Source organism: Prionailurus bengalensis, chromosome A2 (genome assembly GCF_016509475.1).
Source record: "Prionailurus bengalensis isolate Pbe53 chromosome A2, Fcat_Pben_1.1_paternal_pri, whole genome shotgun sequence".
Lineage (NCBI taxonomy): Eukaryota > Metazoa > Chordata > Mammalia > Carnivora > Felidae > Prionailurus > Prionailurus bengalensis.
In genome coordinates, this window is record NC_057348.1 from 53,914,476 (window position 1) to 53,930,098 (window position 15,623).

The 15,623-nt window shown below is 44.6% G+C and overlaps 1 protein-coding gene across 5 annotated transcripts in view; it reads right to left on the minus strand.

Annotated features, from left to right (window-relative positions):
* Positions 1 to 6,121: 6,121 nt before the first annotated feature.
* The window catches only part of TMEM40 (transmembrane protein 40), a 65,955-nt gene continuing 56,453 nt past the window's right edge, over positions 6,122 to 15,623 (minus strand). For all 5 annotated transcript variants that reach the window (XM_043588163.1, XM_043588162.1, XM_043588161.1 and 2 more), the window contains 8 exons: positions 15,012 to 15,065; positions 12,583 to 12,618; positions 12,187 to 12,219; positions 11,752 to 11,799; positions 8,259 to 8,330; positions 8,096 to 8,170; positions 7,535 to 7,597; positions 6,122 to 6,743 (listed from right to left, as the gene is read on the minus strand). In XM_043588163.1, the coding sequence (XP_043444098.1) occupies positions 6,724 to 6,743; positions 7,535 to 7,597; positions 8,096 to 8,170; positions 8,259 to 8,330; positions 11,752 to 11,799; positions 12,187 to 12,219; positions 12,583 to 12,618; positions 15,012 to 15,065 (401 nt within the window). In that variant the 3' untranslated portion in view covers positions 6,122 to 6,723. The remainder of the gene's footprint in view (positions 6,744 to 7,534; positions 7,598 to 8,095; positions 8,171 to 8,258; positions 8,331 to 11,751; positions 11,800 to 12,186; positions 12,220 to 12,582; positions 12,619 to 15,011; positions 15,066 to 15,623) is intronic.

A 15,623-nucleotide genomic window follows, 5' to 3' on the forward strand; every position in this document is an offset into this window, starting at 1 on the left:
GTGGTTACAACAGAAATGCATCGCACAGAATCCAGGGCGACAGAGATCGAATTCCACCCTGATCCAAGTGCTTTCTCCCTCCCTCCTCCGCTTGCAATCCTGCCTTCCTGGGCTTAGGGTTTAGTGCTTTATTTTTAGACCACACATTGCACTGGGAAACTGCTTGACGCCTGAGGTGTAATCAGACCCTGGGCTGGCCCTGGCCTTGAGCTCTAGCTGAGCAGAGGGGCAATGAGAAGTTCCAAAAGCTGTGCTGGGGGCTGGGGTCCCTGGGGCAGGGCAACACGCTAGGGCAGACAGAGCCCCCGCCCTGAGATCCAGAGAGTGGGGGGGCTTTCTCCCAGGGCATGACCCACCTGAGCCCCTCCTTTGACACCTGGGGCCAGAGAGGCCAAGATTACCAGCAGCAGAACTAGAACTGAACTCATGTCCCCAACTGCACTGTGGGGACAAATTGGAAAGCAGAGCAGAAATGATTGTATCCTTGTTCTTGCTCTGGTCCCACTCCGTGTGCACCTCCAGCTTAACACTATGGAGAGCCCCCCCAACCCAGATGGCCTGCAGGCCAGATCCAGCTTTGTTTGGTCACAAATAATTTGAATTTAAAAAAATTGTGGTAAAATACACGTAACATAAAATTTACATCTTAACCATTTTTAAGTGTACACATTCAGTGACATCAAGTACTTTTTGCATTGTTGTGCAAACATCACCACCAACCATTCCAGAACTTTTTCGTCATTCCCAAGTGACACTGTACCCATCAAACATGAACTTTCCATTCCCAACTCCCCCCGCCCAGCCAGCCCCTGACTCTGGCCTTTCTACTTTCTGTCCCTATAAATCTGACTACTCTAGGGACCTCATATAAGTGGAATCATACAATATTTGTCCTTTTATGACTGGTTTATTTCACTTAGCGTAATGCCCTCCAGGTTCATCCATGTCGTAGCACGTGTCAGAATTTCCTTCCTTTTTAAGGCTGAAGAATATTCCATTTATGGAGAGACCACATTTTGTTCATTCATTCATCCACTGATGGACACTTGGGTTGCTTCTACCTTTTAGAATTGTGAATAATGCTATGAACAGAACGCGCAAATATCTCTTTGAATCCTTGCTTTCAATCCTTTGAGGTGTGTGCCCAGAAGTGGATTGCTGGATTGCATGGTAATTCTACTTTTAATTTTTTTAAAGAAATACTGACATTTATTTTTTATTTTTTTTTTAATCTTTATTTATTTTTGAGAGAGAGAGAGACAGACTGTGAGCGGGGGAAGAACAGAGAGAGGGGGAGACACAGAATCCGAAGCGGGCTCCAGGCTCTGAGCTGTCAGCACAGAGCCCAATGCGGGGCTTGAACTCATGAACCATGAGATTATGACCTGAGCTGAAGTTGGATGCCCAACCGACTGAGCCACCCAGGTGCCCCTACTTTTAATTTTTTTGAGGAGCCATTTTCCACAGTAGAATTTGAAATTTTAAAAAATTAGTTGCCAACAAAAAACATCTGGCTTCTGTTCAGAGATTGGAGGTCAGACATCACTGGTCCTGAACCAGCCTCATCAGGCCTCCTGAGGGACACCAGCCCTACCAGGCAGTGCCCCTTCCTTAGAGGTCTGGGACACAGTTCTGTGGGGCCCTCTCCTGAGCTTCTTGGTTGTAAATCTCAAACCTGTTTCTTTTGTTCTCCAGTCCTAGGCGTTACCTATTTCTCTCTCTTAGGCTCTGTGATACCTCAGTGACCCCTTTTGCCTTTTCAATCCACCTGTGCCTGTTTAACATATCCCCTATATTAGATCTCTCTATTGAAACACCTGGTGTGGTTCCATTTTCCTGACTGGCTCTGGCTGGTACCACTTAGCTGCTGTTCCTGCCTGGGTGAAGCTGGACAGCAGCTGACCCCTTTGGTCAGGTATCAGCTTTCCTGGTTGCCTCACCCCAATTTCCCATTTTTCTACATCTGGCTGACTTGGCCTGCCTGACTTAAGAGATCTGATGTAGGCCCTGCTCTGATCAACGACTTTCCAATAAGATGTTCTTATTGAGAACCTACTCTGTGCCAGAGACTGTGTAGAAGACTTTATGCATCAACTATACTTGAATAATAAAAACAAAAGCAAAAACAAACAAACAAACAAAGGGCTGCCTTCAAATAAAATAATATAAACCTGAAAAAACCTCCAATTACAAGGTTTTGTTTTTTTTTTTTAAGTTTATTTTATTTTGAGAGAGAGCAAGAGCAGGGGAGAGACAGAATCCCAAGCAGGCTCAGCTCTGTCAGCAAGGAAACTGACATGGGCTTGAACTCACAAACCGTAAGATCAAGACCTGAGCCAAGATCAAGAGTTTTTTTTTTTTTTTTAATTAAAACACATTTTTAAGTTTATTTTAGTTTTGAGAGAGAAACAGAGAGAGAGCAGGGGAGGGGAAGAGAGGGGGACAGAGAATCTGAAGCAGACTCTGTGCTGTCAGCAGCAAGCCTAATGTGGGGCTCGAACTCATGAACTGTGAGATCATGACCTGAGCCGAAGCCAGATGCTTAACCAACTGAGCCACCCCGGCGACCCGAGAGTTGGGTTTTAATAAAACGTTATGATTTTTAAAAATCATGGGGTTTTAATAAAGTAATTATTATAATATATGAGACATAAAACTAGGCAACTAATAAAAATCCTTTATGGATGATTTTTTTAAAGTTTTATTTATTTAAGTAATCTCTACACCCAACGTGGGGCTCAAACTCATGACCCCAAAATCAAGAGTCACATGATCTTCCAACTGAGCCTGCCAAGCACCCCATGGATGATTCTTTAAAAAAAAAAAAAAAAAAAAAGATCTTATGCAATTATCTCATGTAGTCTTTGCCACAACACCGTGAGGTGGGCACTGCCGCGATCCCCACTTTACAGTTGAAGACACTGAGGCCGGGACAGAGAAGATCTTGACCAAAATCACAGCCAGGCAGTGCCAGAGCCAGCCACAAAGACCCAGCCTCCTCATAAAATGAGGCTATAACCACACCATCCTCAAGTCAGTAAGTTCATATTTCTATCACGAAAAGTTGTGTCGTATTTGTACATTCGATAAATACCTGACTTGTACATTGCAGACTCTCTTTAGAAGCAAGTTAAGTTGTACACAAATGCCTGAAATCAAAACCTCACAAACCATTTTTCATTCTCCTCATCTCTTAAATGGAAATCCTGGGGGTGCCTTGGTGGCTCAGTTGGTTAAGCACCTGACTTCAGCTCAGGTCATGATCTTGTGGTTCGTGGGTTCGAGCCCTGTGTCAGGCTCTGTGCTGACAGCTCAGAGCCTGAAGCCTGCTTTGGATTCTGTGTCTCCCTCTCTCTCTGCCCCTCTCCCACTCCCACTCTGTCTCTCTCTCAAAAATAAATGTTAAAAAAAATTTTTTAATAAAAAAAATAAATAAAATGGAGACGCTACCTCATGGGGTTTCCAAGAAGATTAAATGATGTGATATACATGAAGTACATAGCTCCATACTCAGCAGGTAAGAAGTGCCGAACAGATGGTAGCTATTGATATTATTACCTAGATACAGAGGGATTATCATGCAAAGCATGAAAAGCACAGTGGCTGGAAAAGATGCATATGGAAACATCTTTATTATATAATGGAAAAATCCTTATTATAAGTGCAAGAGAAAAGGGTCCAAAGTAAAAATAAATTACTCGTGCACTAAAGGCTCATGGGAAACACACCCAAACATCAACCGTGGTTGATTTTGGGCGCTGGAATTTGGGGTAATGTTTTTTTTTCTAATATAAATGTTAAAGAGGTAATAAATGACTAAAAAAGAAGCACCAGGCTTTTAAAATTTATCTACAGATGCAATTGCGACCCTATTAGAATTCCTACTGGCTTCTTTGCAGAACTGGACAAGCTGCTCCTAAAACTTGCATGGATCCAGGACAACCAAACAGCCTGGAAAAAGAGGAGTAAAGGGGGAAGACTATGTCATGGGTGTCCATGTCAGGGTCAGGCTCAGAGCTGAATGTCGAGAGACAACACAGTTGTGACTATCAAGAACATTCCCAGGGGCGCCTGCGTGGCTCAGCTGGTTAAGCATCCAACTTCAGCTCGTGAGTTTGAGCCCCGCGTCGGGCTCTGTGCTGACAGCTCGGAGCCTGGAGCCTGCTATGGATTCTGTGTCTCCTTCTCTCTCTCTGCCCGTCCCCTGCTCATGCTCTGTCTGTCTGTCTCTCTCTCGAAAATAAGTAAACATTACAAAAAAAATTTTTAAAAGAACATTCCCTACCCGTAGGTCACTATTCTTCTGAAATAATGCCTTAAGCTTCATTGAGAGAGGTGTTTTAGAACACGAGTAGAAAAAAAAGGATGTACAAGTCTTCAGGAATTTAATTCTCTAGTTTCATGGTTTCCCAAAGAAGATTTTTTACCAAACCACAGTGATTTGAGGAAAAAGGGCATTTTCATACAGTACCATTTTCATAAAGCACCATTTATTCATTTAAAACCTTATTTTGCTTCTGATGATAATTTCCCTGCTTTTTTGGTGTAAAACTATTGTTTCTTTCACAAAATGATGTTGAAAGTTGATGTTTTTTGTTGTTTTTATTATCCTCAGTTATCAAGGGAGAGTTGGCAGCCCTCTTCCCACTTTTTATTTTAGTTAATTATTTTTTTAAGATTTTCCTTTTTTTTTTTTAAATGTTTTTATTTATTTTTGAGACAGAGAGAGACAGAGCATGAGCAGGGGAGGGTCAAAGAGAGAGGGAGACACAAAATCTGAAGCAGACTCCCGGCTCTGAGTTGTTAGCACAGAGCCCAACGCAGGGCTTGAACTCACAGACTGTGAGATCATGACCTGAGCTGAAGTCAGACGCTTAACCGACGGAGCCACCCAGGCGCCCCAGATTTTCTTTTTTTTAAAGATTGTTTTTAATGTTTATTTTTGAGAGAGAGAGAGGGAGAGAGAGAGAGAGATAGGGAGGGGGGGGGAGACAGCAAGTGGGGGAGAGGCAGTGAGAGAAGAGGACAGAGCATCCAAAATGGGCTCTGTGCTGACAGCAGAGAGCCGGATGCAGGGCTCAAATTCATGAACCATGAGATCGTGACCTGAGCCGAAATTAAGAGTCACACACTTAACCGACTGATCCACCCAGGCACCCCTAAAGGTTTTATTTCTAAGTAATCTCTACACCCAACACAGGGCTAGAACTCACAACCCTAAGATCAAGAGTCCCACACTCCCTGGACTGAGCCAGCCAGGCGCCCCCCTCCTGTCACTTCGTAAAAAATATTCTCTAACTTTGAGAAATCCCAAAGTTTGGGAAACACTGGGAAAAACTGCAGCAGCCTCAGGGCTGCTGTGCCTGGGGTGGGGGCCGAGACTAGCCACACTTTGTAAGGAAGCTCGGAGTAAGGAGAACACAGGCTTGGGTTCGAATCACGGCTCCGCCACTTACTGTAGGAACTCGAACAAGTTACTAAACCTCTTTGAGTCTCTGTTTCGCCATCTGCAAAATGAGGATGATTGACACCTCTCAAAGCTGCTATGAGAATTAAACCAGATAACATATGTGACTATACCTGGACCATCAAAAACACTTGAGAAAATATCCTCCAAGAGTCTGTGAGCTGAGTGAAGGTCCCACTTTCCTCTTCTGCAAGTTGAAGAGTTCTCATTTCTTCGGTCGTTCTTTATTTTCTCACTCTGGTTTCTTCTGGGTGTTCTCTAGCTTGTCACTATTGCTCTTGACATGCGAATCCAGATCTGAATACATGCTGTTGGTGGGGACTAGCTGTGTAAAGTAGGATCTACTGTCACCTCCTTCAATCTAGACTCTGTACCTCCATTTACAAAACCCAAGTTTGCAACAGATTTTTGTGTATGTGTGCTCCTATTTTACTGCTTTGGTATTTGTTGGGCTGAGAGTACCTAACAGCCCCAGATCTTTGGATAGGAATGTTTGTAAAACCCTGTTTCTGAACTTGTGTCATCAAGGGACTTTACATTTATTCCCTTTTACACCTTATCCAGTAGACAAGGTGCCCTCCCCAACTAGATGGGGTCAAAGGAAACTCCCAATGTGTTCTCACGCTCAAGAAACCTGAAGGAACATTTAGCTGATTCTTTTTAGTCCAGGGAAGAAAATGTTTATTTGAATCTTGATGGAATCCAAGGCAGCGGGGCTGGTGCTAGGTGATGGGGCTGAGACAAGGTGCTGTGGTTTTAGTCCCCAACATCTCACCTGTATCAGGTTCATCTGGGGGCCTGGCATGATGGTTTTCTGCCTTATGTCAGTGGGCTGTCTCTCTTTCCTCGATGATTCAAAAGATGAAGAGCCCACCTGGATGGCCTAGGGACTCTAGAGAAATCTGGAGCCCACACAGGTTACAGCTTGTAGGGCCCAGGGGTCTCCTACTGTCTCCTGAGAACAGTGACATCCTAGAATCCTCCTGCTTGATCCAGGTAACTTGGAGGAGATAGGCCTGGCACCTTCCCTCTGCATGTCATCCTGGCAGCTGGATTGCATGCCAGTGCTGCCCGAATGATACTTAGGCCTGGGCCGGTGCCAACGTTCAGACTACATGGAAGGAAAAGAGCTCTCTTTATTGCTCTAGCCTAGCCCGACCGCGTGTCTCCCAGAACGTGGCTCTGTCCTTGTGCACTCGGGAGATGCAGTGGCCATCATGGTGGGGCTCAGCCTGGCTGTCGGCCCTGCCTCGGCCTCAGTCGGTCTTCCTGAACCCTGGAAAGCAAAGCCCGCAGGATAGCCTGGGATTCTGAAGGCGGCAAGGCCTCATTTCTACCATCACCCCCAGATGCCCAAATATCTCTCACAGTTGGGTAATGCATTCACCCTAGAAGGCACAGGTTTCCAGGAATTAAATGGGTTACAGGAGACAGATATCCCCGGTGCAGAGACACACAGCCCCCTGGTCTCTCAGTTTTAAGATGTGATGGTAAGCAAAGAGCTGCTTGTCAGGAAGAAAGAAAGAAAAAGAAAGAAAGAAAAAGAAAGAAAGAAAGAAAGAAAGAAAGAAAGAAAGAAAGGGGATCTCCTTTAACCTAGCCCAGCCACACTAGCTGTGTGATCTCACCAAGTCACTCTACCTCTCTGGGCCTCAGGTTCCTCATCAATCAAGTGCAACATGACTGAAGTATGCCCAGTAGGCAAATAACATCATGATGAAGATAGTGTTTGGTTTAGTGTAAAGTTCTCTGAGAAAGGAGGAATGTCCAGATGCCCTTCACTTTTCTATTGTAGTCCACCCTTCAGGTGTTTTGCTTCCATTCCTCCCACAGTTTGCACAACATACTTGCACAGTGGGTATTATTACACCCACGGCCCGGTGGAGGAAACTGAGGCTAAAAGACAATCCTGGGCCCCAGAGCTGGTAGATCGGCAGAGGCAGGACTTGAACCCGGGCCCCTGACTCCAGGCCCTGTGCTGTTGTTTCCTGTATGCTAAGCCTTATTTGCAACCAAAGACCCTGATCCGGAGGAAGGAGGTGAACATATGAAGAATGTAAACATTACCCATTAGCCTAAGCTTCTGAAGGAGGGGGATGAAGCCGTGTAGGACGCTGTGGATCCGGTACACTGCTCACAAACAAAGAGAAAGGAACGTGAGCTTTGTGCCCCAGCAAGGGACGCAGGGTCAGCCCTCACCTACCCTCGGACAAAGGCCTACCCCACACAAACAAGGATTAATGGTGGAATTTCAGGCAGCAGGTTAAGCTTAGATAATAGTACCAGAGTTATTATTATTAAAAACAATGACCTCAAACAGCAATAACAGTGCCAGGAAACTCGGTGGATTCAGTACCCAACTCCATGAACTGCCTTGTTTTCCATATCTGGCTAATTCTGTTTGTTTGCCACTTTAAACTGTTTTTGTTGCATTTTTGTGGAGCTGCCCATTTTTTCCATGAGGTTTTGCCAATGACCTCACATTGACCTTGAAAGTGGTCAGGAAGAAAACACGAGCATAAGGAAATCTTTAAAAAATGTTTAGGTTGTGGCTTTCTGGCCCTTGGCGAGCGTCCGTGGCAGTCCAGCCACCACCCTAAAGAGTCTCTGGGGGTTGGGGGGACTTACCCAGCCCAAAGTAGATGCCAACGGTCTCCAGGGAGGCGAAGGTGAGTAGGCCGACCCCAAGGGACATGAACCAGTCTGCAAGGGCAGCGAGGAAGAGAATGGTCAGCCTGCAGGTCTGGTCCCTCCTATCCCCCCACCCTGTCCCTGTTCCCATGGCCCTCACCTGCATAATAGTGATAACACACCAGCAAGGTCCCAATGGCAAAGCAGAGCAGGACAAAATGGAAAAACTCATCTGTAAAGGCAGAGGTGGATATTACTATTTGCTTCTTTCTCTTTTTTATAGTTACTAAAAGTATTCTTGTCTCTGCTCCAAAGTGACTTTAGTCAGAGATGCGGCTCCTGACCAGCCAACTAAAATAGCACTCCAAATCCCACTCCTTTCCAGGCTTTATCTCATTTTATTATTTTTCTAACACTGACACCACTCAACTTGTTATATTTTTATTTCCACACTTATTCTCAAAAAAAAAAAACAAAGAATAAATACAAAATAGATTTATTTTGTCTGTCCTCAGTAGGACGCTGGGGCAGGGATTTTGCTCAGAGAATAAAGCACTGCCAGGCATATAGAGCTGTCATACTGTATTTGTCAAATGAGCATTAAATGCAATTGTAAAAAAAATGCATTTTTTTACAAAATTTTATAAAATTCCCCTCCTTAAAAGCAAGCAGTGATTGTGAAAGCCTTTCCAGGCATATATATATACATATTTTAAAAAACCAAACCAGGGAAGTATCACAATACCAGATTTTAAGATATACTACAAAGCTGTAGTAATCAAAACAGTGTGGTATTAGCATAAAAATAGACACATAAATCAGTGGAACAGAACAGAGAGTCCAAAAATAAAGCCATGCTTTTCTGGTCAATTAATCTTCAACAAAGGAGGCAAGAATATGCAATGGAAAAAAGACGGTCTCTTTAACAAATGGTGTTGGGGAAACTGGACAGCAAAGGAATAAAACTGGATCACTTTCTTACATCATACACAAAAGTAAATTCAAAATCGATTAAAGACCTAAATGTGAGACAGGAAACCATAAAATCCCCAGAAGAAAACATAGACAGTAATTTCTTTGACATCAGCCATAGCAGCTTCTTTAGAGATAGGTCTCCTGAGGCAAGAGACCCAAAGGCAAAATTAAACAAATGAGGTTATACCAAAATAAAAACTTCTGCACAGTGAAGGAAACCATCAACAAAACAAAAAGGCAACATAGTGAATGGGAGAAGATATTTGCAAATGACATATCTGATAAGGGGTTGGTATCCAAAATATACAAAGGACTCACACAACTCAACACCGACAACAATCGTCTTCATCATCATCATCGTCATCGTCATCATTATCATTATCATCATCATCCAATTAAAAAATGGATAGAAGACGTGAACAGACATTTTTCTGAAGAAAGCATCCAAATGGCCAACAGACACCATGAAAGGATGCTCAATATCACTAATCGTCAGGGAAATGCAAATGAAAACCACAATGAGAGTTCACTTTACACCTGTCAGAATAACTAAAGTAAAAGAGACAAGAAATAAAAAGTGTTGGCGAAGATGTGGAGAAAAAGGAACCCTCGTGTACTGTTGGTGGGAATGCAAACTGGTGCAGCCTCTGTAGAAAACCAATACGGGGTTTCTTAAAAAAATTAAAAATAGAATTACTATACAATCTAGTAATTCCACTACTGGGTATTTACTCAAAGAAAAAGAAAACACTAATTCAAATAGATATATGCACCCTGATGTTTATAGAAGCATTGCCTACAATAGCTAAATTATAGAAGCAGCCCAAGTATCCATTGAAAGTTGAGTGGATATGCGTGTTACTCAGCCAAGGACCTGAATGGACTTAGAGGGAATGATGCTAGGTGAAATAGGTCAGTCAGAGAAAGACAAATACCATATGATTTCACTGATATGTGGAATTTAAGGAACAAAACAAACATATAGACAAAGAAAAAAGAGAGACAAACAAAAAAACAGACCCTTAAATACAGAGGACAAACTGACGGTTACTAGAGGGCAGGTGGGGGGGGGGCAGGGGATAAGTAAAATACGTGAAGGAGATTGAGAGCACACTTATTGTGATGAGCAATGAGAAATGTATAGAATTGTTGAATCATTATATTGTACATCCAAAACTAATACAACACCGTGTATTAACTATACCTGATTTTTTTAAAAAAGCAGGACCAATTTGTATACCTGCTGCTCTATCATTTGCTTTCTTCATCTCATGGATAGATTAGGACCATCTTTCCATCTTAGAACATAATAGATCTGCCCTGTTCTTTTTGACGGCTGCACAGTGTTCCATGGTATAAACTTAACCCAATTTAGTTAACTGGTCCCTCATTGATAAACCTAGAAGTGTTTTTTGCTGTTACCACTGATGCTGCACAAACATCACTACACATGAATCTGTGCACGTGTTTCTGTGGGCCCGATACCCAGAAGTGAAATTGCAGGCTTGGAGGGTTCTCCTAGCTAACACAGATGTGGAGAGGAGCCAAGACTAGGGTCTGGGCCTTGGGCAGGTGTTCAGGTGTGCTCTGGAGTGAGGCCTCCCTGCGCTTTGCCAGGCACTGGGGAGAGAACACAGGGCCCCGGACTCGGTCAAGGGGCCGTGATGAGAGGAGGCTCTGCTGTCTGTGTCCGAAGGACAATGACAATGACAGGGTGGCATTAAAGACACAGGGTTTCCAAACTAAGACCATGCTCTAGGAAGGAGAGCGGAAAGGGGAATCACCTTCTTGCTTTTGGGTATAATGCCTGTCCCGCACTTTGGGAATCTCAGTGTTATTCCCGTGAGGCACATTTCATAGCCCAGGAAAGTTCTAAAGCCCTGGTTCCTTTAGCTGGACAGAGACAGAGTCAGGGGCTTACACCCAGGTGTCCTATGCCCTAAAGGTGGCCTTTTGCAACAACCCTAAATGTTTCAAGGACAACTTCCATTTGTTTAATCAAACACGTTGGTCTCACATCCCTTTCTCATCCTTCTCCCTAAAGCCCTCACAGATTCCAGGCTTAGAGCAAAGGAATTCCTTCCAGTTCTTATCACTCCTTCTCTAGAGTCTAGGCTAATCTAACCTCAGGGCTTCCTTGCCCCCTCTAGTTCCCTATCATGACCAGAGGCCTAGGGGGCATTTATCATCCCCTTGACTCCGTGTATAGCAGCAAGAGCACAGGACCAGGGTTCAAGTCCAGGTCGTGCTACTGGCTAGCTGAAAGCCCACATGCCATCCTTGAGTCTTAGCTTCCACATCTGCACAATGGGAGTCATTATACCACCTTCTTGCCATGATTCTAAGCTGAGGTGTTTGCAAACACCACACATGACAGAGGTGGGCTGTGATCGCTGTTTTTCTAGGCCACCAGTGGACTTTCTAACCATAGAAATCTGGACCAGACAGACAGGTAGAAATAGCTTTGGGACACGAAACTCCTCACCATCTTTTTTTTTTTTTTTTTTTGAGGGGGAGGAGGGGCAAAGGGAGAGGAAGAGAGAGAATTCCAAGCAAGCTCTGTACTGTCAGCACAAAGCACAACGCAGGGCTCAGTCCCACGAACCATGAGATTATGACCTAAGCCGAGATCAAGATTCAGACACCCAACTGACTGAGCCACCCAGGCACCCACTTACCATCTTTCTTTATATTCAGTCTTCTTAACTGAGAGGCTTCCACTTCTCCTTAGGAACAAGAGAGAGATGAGTGTTTACTTCGAAGAGGGGTGCCAGGGGGGGTTTTCTCTTCTCTGCCTCACTCAGACCGGCTCTCCTGGGTTCCTCTTCCTGGGTCAGAGGGCACTCACCACAGGGCCAATCAGGGCAAAGCTGTGAAGGTGGGGTGTGTCTGTCCTTGGGACCCCCACTGACCCCTTCCTCTACCCAACCTGAGTCTACATTCTGTTTCCTTTCTCCTGAGCTTGGAGAGCCCTTCCCAGAATCAAGGTGACACTCTGGCTGGTGATGTAGTCCCTGTTTGACTGACCCACCCTCTCAGGCTGTCTGGTCCTGCCCTAACCCCCCTGGAATGGAGGCCACCTCCCCCTCTCCTCTTGGAGTTTGTGTATTTACCACTTGCTGGGTCAGAGCCTCTCCTTCGGAGTCCTGGAAATCAGAAACTCAACATTAATGCCAGGCTAGCTTGGGCCCTTAACAGGTGCCTCCACCCTAGCAGAGGAAGTAGGTCACCTCTGAAAATCCCGAGTCAAATTCTCCAGCTCCCAAGGGATCTTTCTATCTATTGATTGCTGACTGAAATCCCCTTGCCTCTTGCCTAAAGCCCCTTTCTAATCTGCACTGGGCCCCTGCCTGACTGAGCCCAGGTCAGAGCCCCGGGTCCGCAAGTGGATTTGGAGTCCCCAACTCACACCCAGGAACCCTGATAGCTGGCTCTCTCAGGGGAAACAAAACGCCCAGACCTGTTCATCATCAGCACTGACAACCCCTATCCCCTAACTGGACACTCACCTGATTCTCCAGAGGGCACCACCTCTCCGGGGACACCTACACAGAAGGAAAATCAGCGATCACATATCCATTATCCTCTGGGTGGGGAGCAGTTATACTGTGGGGCAGATGGATCTCATTCAGAGACTTTCCATTTGATCTGAGTGGGCCAAGAGGTGACTGGAGCAGGCTGGAGGGCTATTCCATCTCAAGGGGCAACTACCCACCAGCCACCAAAAGCCACTGTAGAAAGGCCTGTCCAGTGTTACAGGTCATCCAATTTCCCACAAGAGGCCAGAAATCCAGGTTTTATATCAACTTTTTTTTTTATTTATTTTAATAGAGAGAGAGAGAAAGCACACACTGGAGGTGCAAAGAGAGAGAATCCCAAGTAGGCTCCACACTGTCAGCACAGAGCCCGATGCAGGGCTGGAACAAACTCAGAAACCATGAGATCATGACATGAGCCGAAACCAAGAGACAGACGCTCAACTGGCTGAGCCACCCAGGTGCCCCTACATTAACTTCTTGATTATAGAAAAGGTGGGCACCTCTTGTATTCCACTGAATCAAAGACATCATCTGTGAGAAATGACATTATTTTCTATATTACTATGTAAGGAAAACCACTGCCAATTTTAATTGTAAGTTGCCAGCAATTTTCAGATGCATCCTGACCTTAGAGATATCTAAATGTGAAAAAGTAGGAGTTGTATAATTGATGAAATGTAATAATAATAATAGTAACGTTCCTTGAGCTAGATAAAACACATCTGCACACATGTGGGCATCAGTTTGCAACCTCTGCCTGTTCATGACTACACAGATGCAGATGACGACACCTAGCCATGTGGCCCAGCCCCACCAGGCCCTGAGTTCATGGGAACCAAGCTGGGCTGCACATTGGTAACTCTGGCCCCACACCCTGCTGAGTGTTGAGCTCCTTGTCTGGGCGGCTGAGGCTGATTTGAGCCCTCTGTACTTGTCCCGAGCTGCTGCCTCCCCAATTAATCTGGTTTAGGGTGGCCTACCCACCCCATTCATCCTGATTCTTGGTGCTTATTCTAGTTCCTGGGGACCTCTCTCCCAGCCTGTCAAATCCTTTCCCTCAAGGGCAGGGAGAACCCCTTGTAGCATCCCCCCCCCCCCAACAGGTAGTCACCACACCTGTACACTTCCCATTCTTCATTGGGTCAGCCTCAGGACACAAACATCAGAAGAGGGCACTCAGCACACAACAATAAACATGCTGAACTGTTTTTATGCAAATATGTCTTTATGTTGATATGCAAATAGGAAACATCATCTGCAGGTGACCTGAGGGGTCAGTACTGAGGGTACGGAGAACATATCAAGAACAGTATGAATTAATGAAACTCTAGGAGTGTAATTTACTTAGAATCTCCTAGGTCTTGGGGGGGAAAAGTAATTCACAAATTCACAAACTGTGGTGATATCTACCTTTCAGTGAATATGAATTACTTTTATGATGAGAAAAAAACATTTTTAAATATATGTAAATGTAACCGTTTCTCTCTCTTTCATTTTACACCCAGTGAAACCATTCCCACAGTACTTGAGTAATTAAAAACATTTTCCTAAACCAAGTAATACTTGGCTTTGTGAAAGAGAAAGAATGAGAGGAAGGAAGGAAGGAAGGAAGGAAGGAAGGAAGGAACAAAGAAACAAAGAAACAAAGAAAGAAAGAGTTCAGGTAAGCAAATAAAACAGTATTAACTATTTACCCACAATGCTACCACCCAGAGGAAAACACCGGTAATATCTTGATGCAGAGATTAAAATATTCTGTTTACCTTTCTTAGAATTATTATCTAACACCTTATTATCAGGTGTTAGGAGACTATGTAGATTATAGAAATGTTGGATTAAACAAAGTTAAACAGGTTTTCATTTTCGTATCTGCAGTACGCGTTTGTTAGGCTTTTTTGGCAAACTGGCTCATTCCTACAAATTGCCCCCATTGCATCAAAGTGCTACCAAGCAAAGTGCCATGTTTATAACTCCTTACTGTAATAACCACTATGTCTGGAGATGATTATTCCATGAAGTATTTAGAGATCAGATCCTTAATTTTCCCATGCATGTGTACACAGCCCACTATTCCAAGATAGTGCGTGCTAATCATGTTCTATTTCGCTGGTTGGAAAGCTCAGGCCCAGAAAGATTGGCCGACTTATCTAGGTCGCCCTGCAAGTCAAGATTATAGTTCAGAAGAGAATCCGGGGCAGTCTCCCCATGGTAGAAAATGCTTGCCCCCATCCCCATCCGCCAATGTTCTAACCATTCATCTGGCCATATTTCCTATATTTTCCTAGCACTTTTCAGCTCATTGAAACACCCTCGTGATCTTGTTTCTGTCCCACAAAGTCCAGAGAGCTCACGTCTCTGTGTAGTTCCCTTTTCTCCAAGGCCACTGGACGATGACTTACCTCCATAGAGCTGAAGCTCGTCCTTCAAAAGGTCAGGCTCCTCATGCACAGCACCTGAGTGGAAACATCCTTTTAGCCAGCTCTTCCCAGTCACAGTATCCCAGGACAGCTTCCATCTCCCACACATCTGAAGTCTTAAAAAGTAACATAAGCCTTGTTTGTGCTGGGGTGAGCCTGGCAGTCTTTAAGAGGCAAGACAGCCTTCACAAGTACTTTCCCTTTATGCTGTCTGACCCCCCCACACGCTCAGAGGTGACTGTGGTCAGCTTCCTGGACCTGCGTCTGAGAGGTCCTGAGGATCTGAGAGGACCTGAGCCTCCTTCAAAGTCAATAGTCAGAGTTGCCAGTTTTTGAGCACTTACTATGTACCAACACAGAACTTAGATATTTATATTTAACATTTTGTTAGAACCCTGGGGTGACTGAGTGGCTCAGTCAGTTAAACATCCAACTCTTGATTTCCACTCAGGTCATGATCTCACAGTTCATGAGATCCAGCCCTGCCTTGAGCTCTGTGCTGACGGTGTGGGGCCTGATTGGGGTTCTCTCCCTGCCCCTTCCCTGCTTGTGTGCTCTCTCAAAATAAAAAACTAAACTTAAAAAAAAAATACT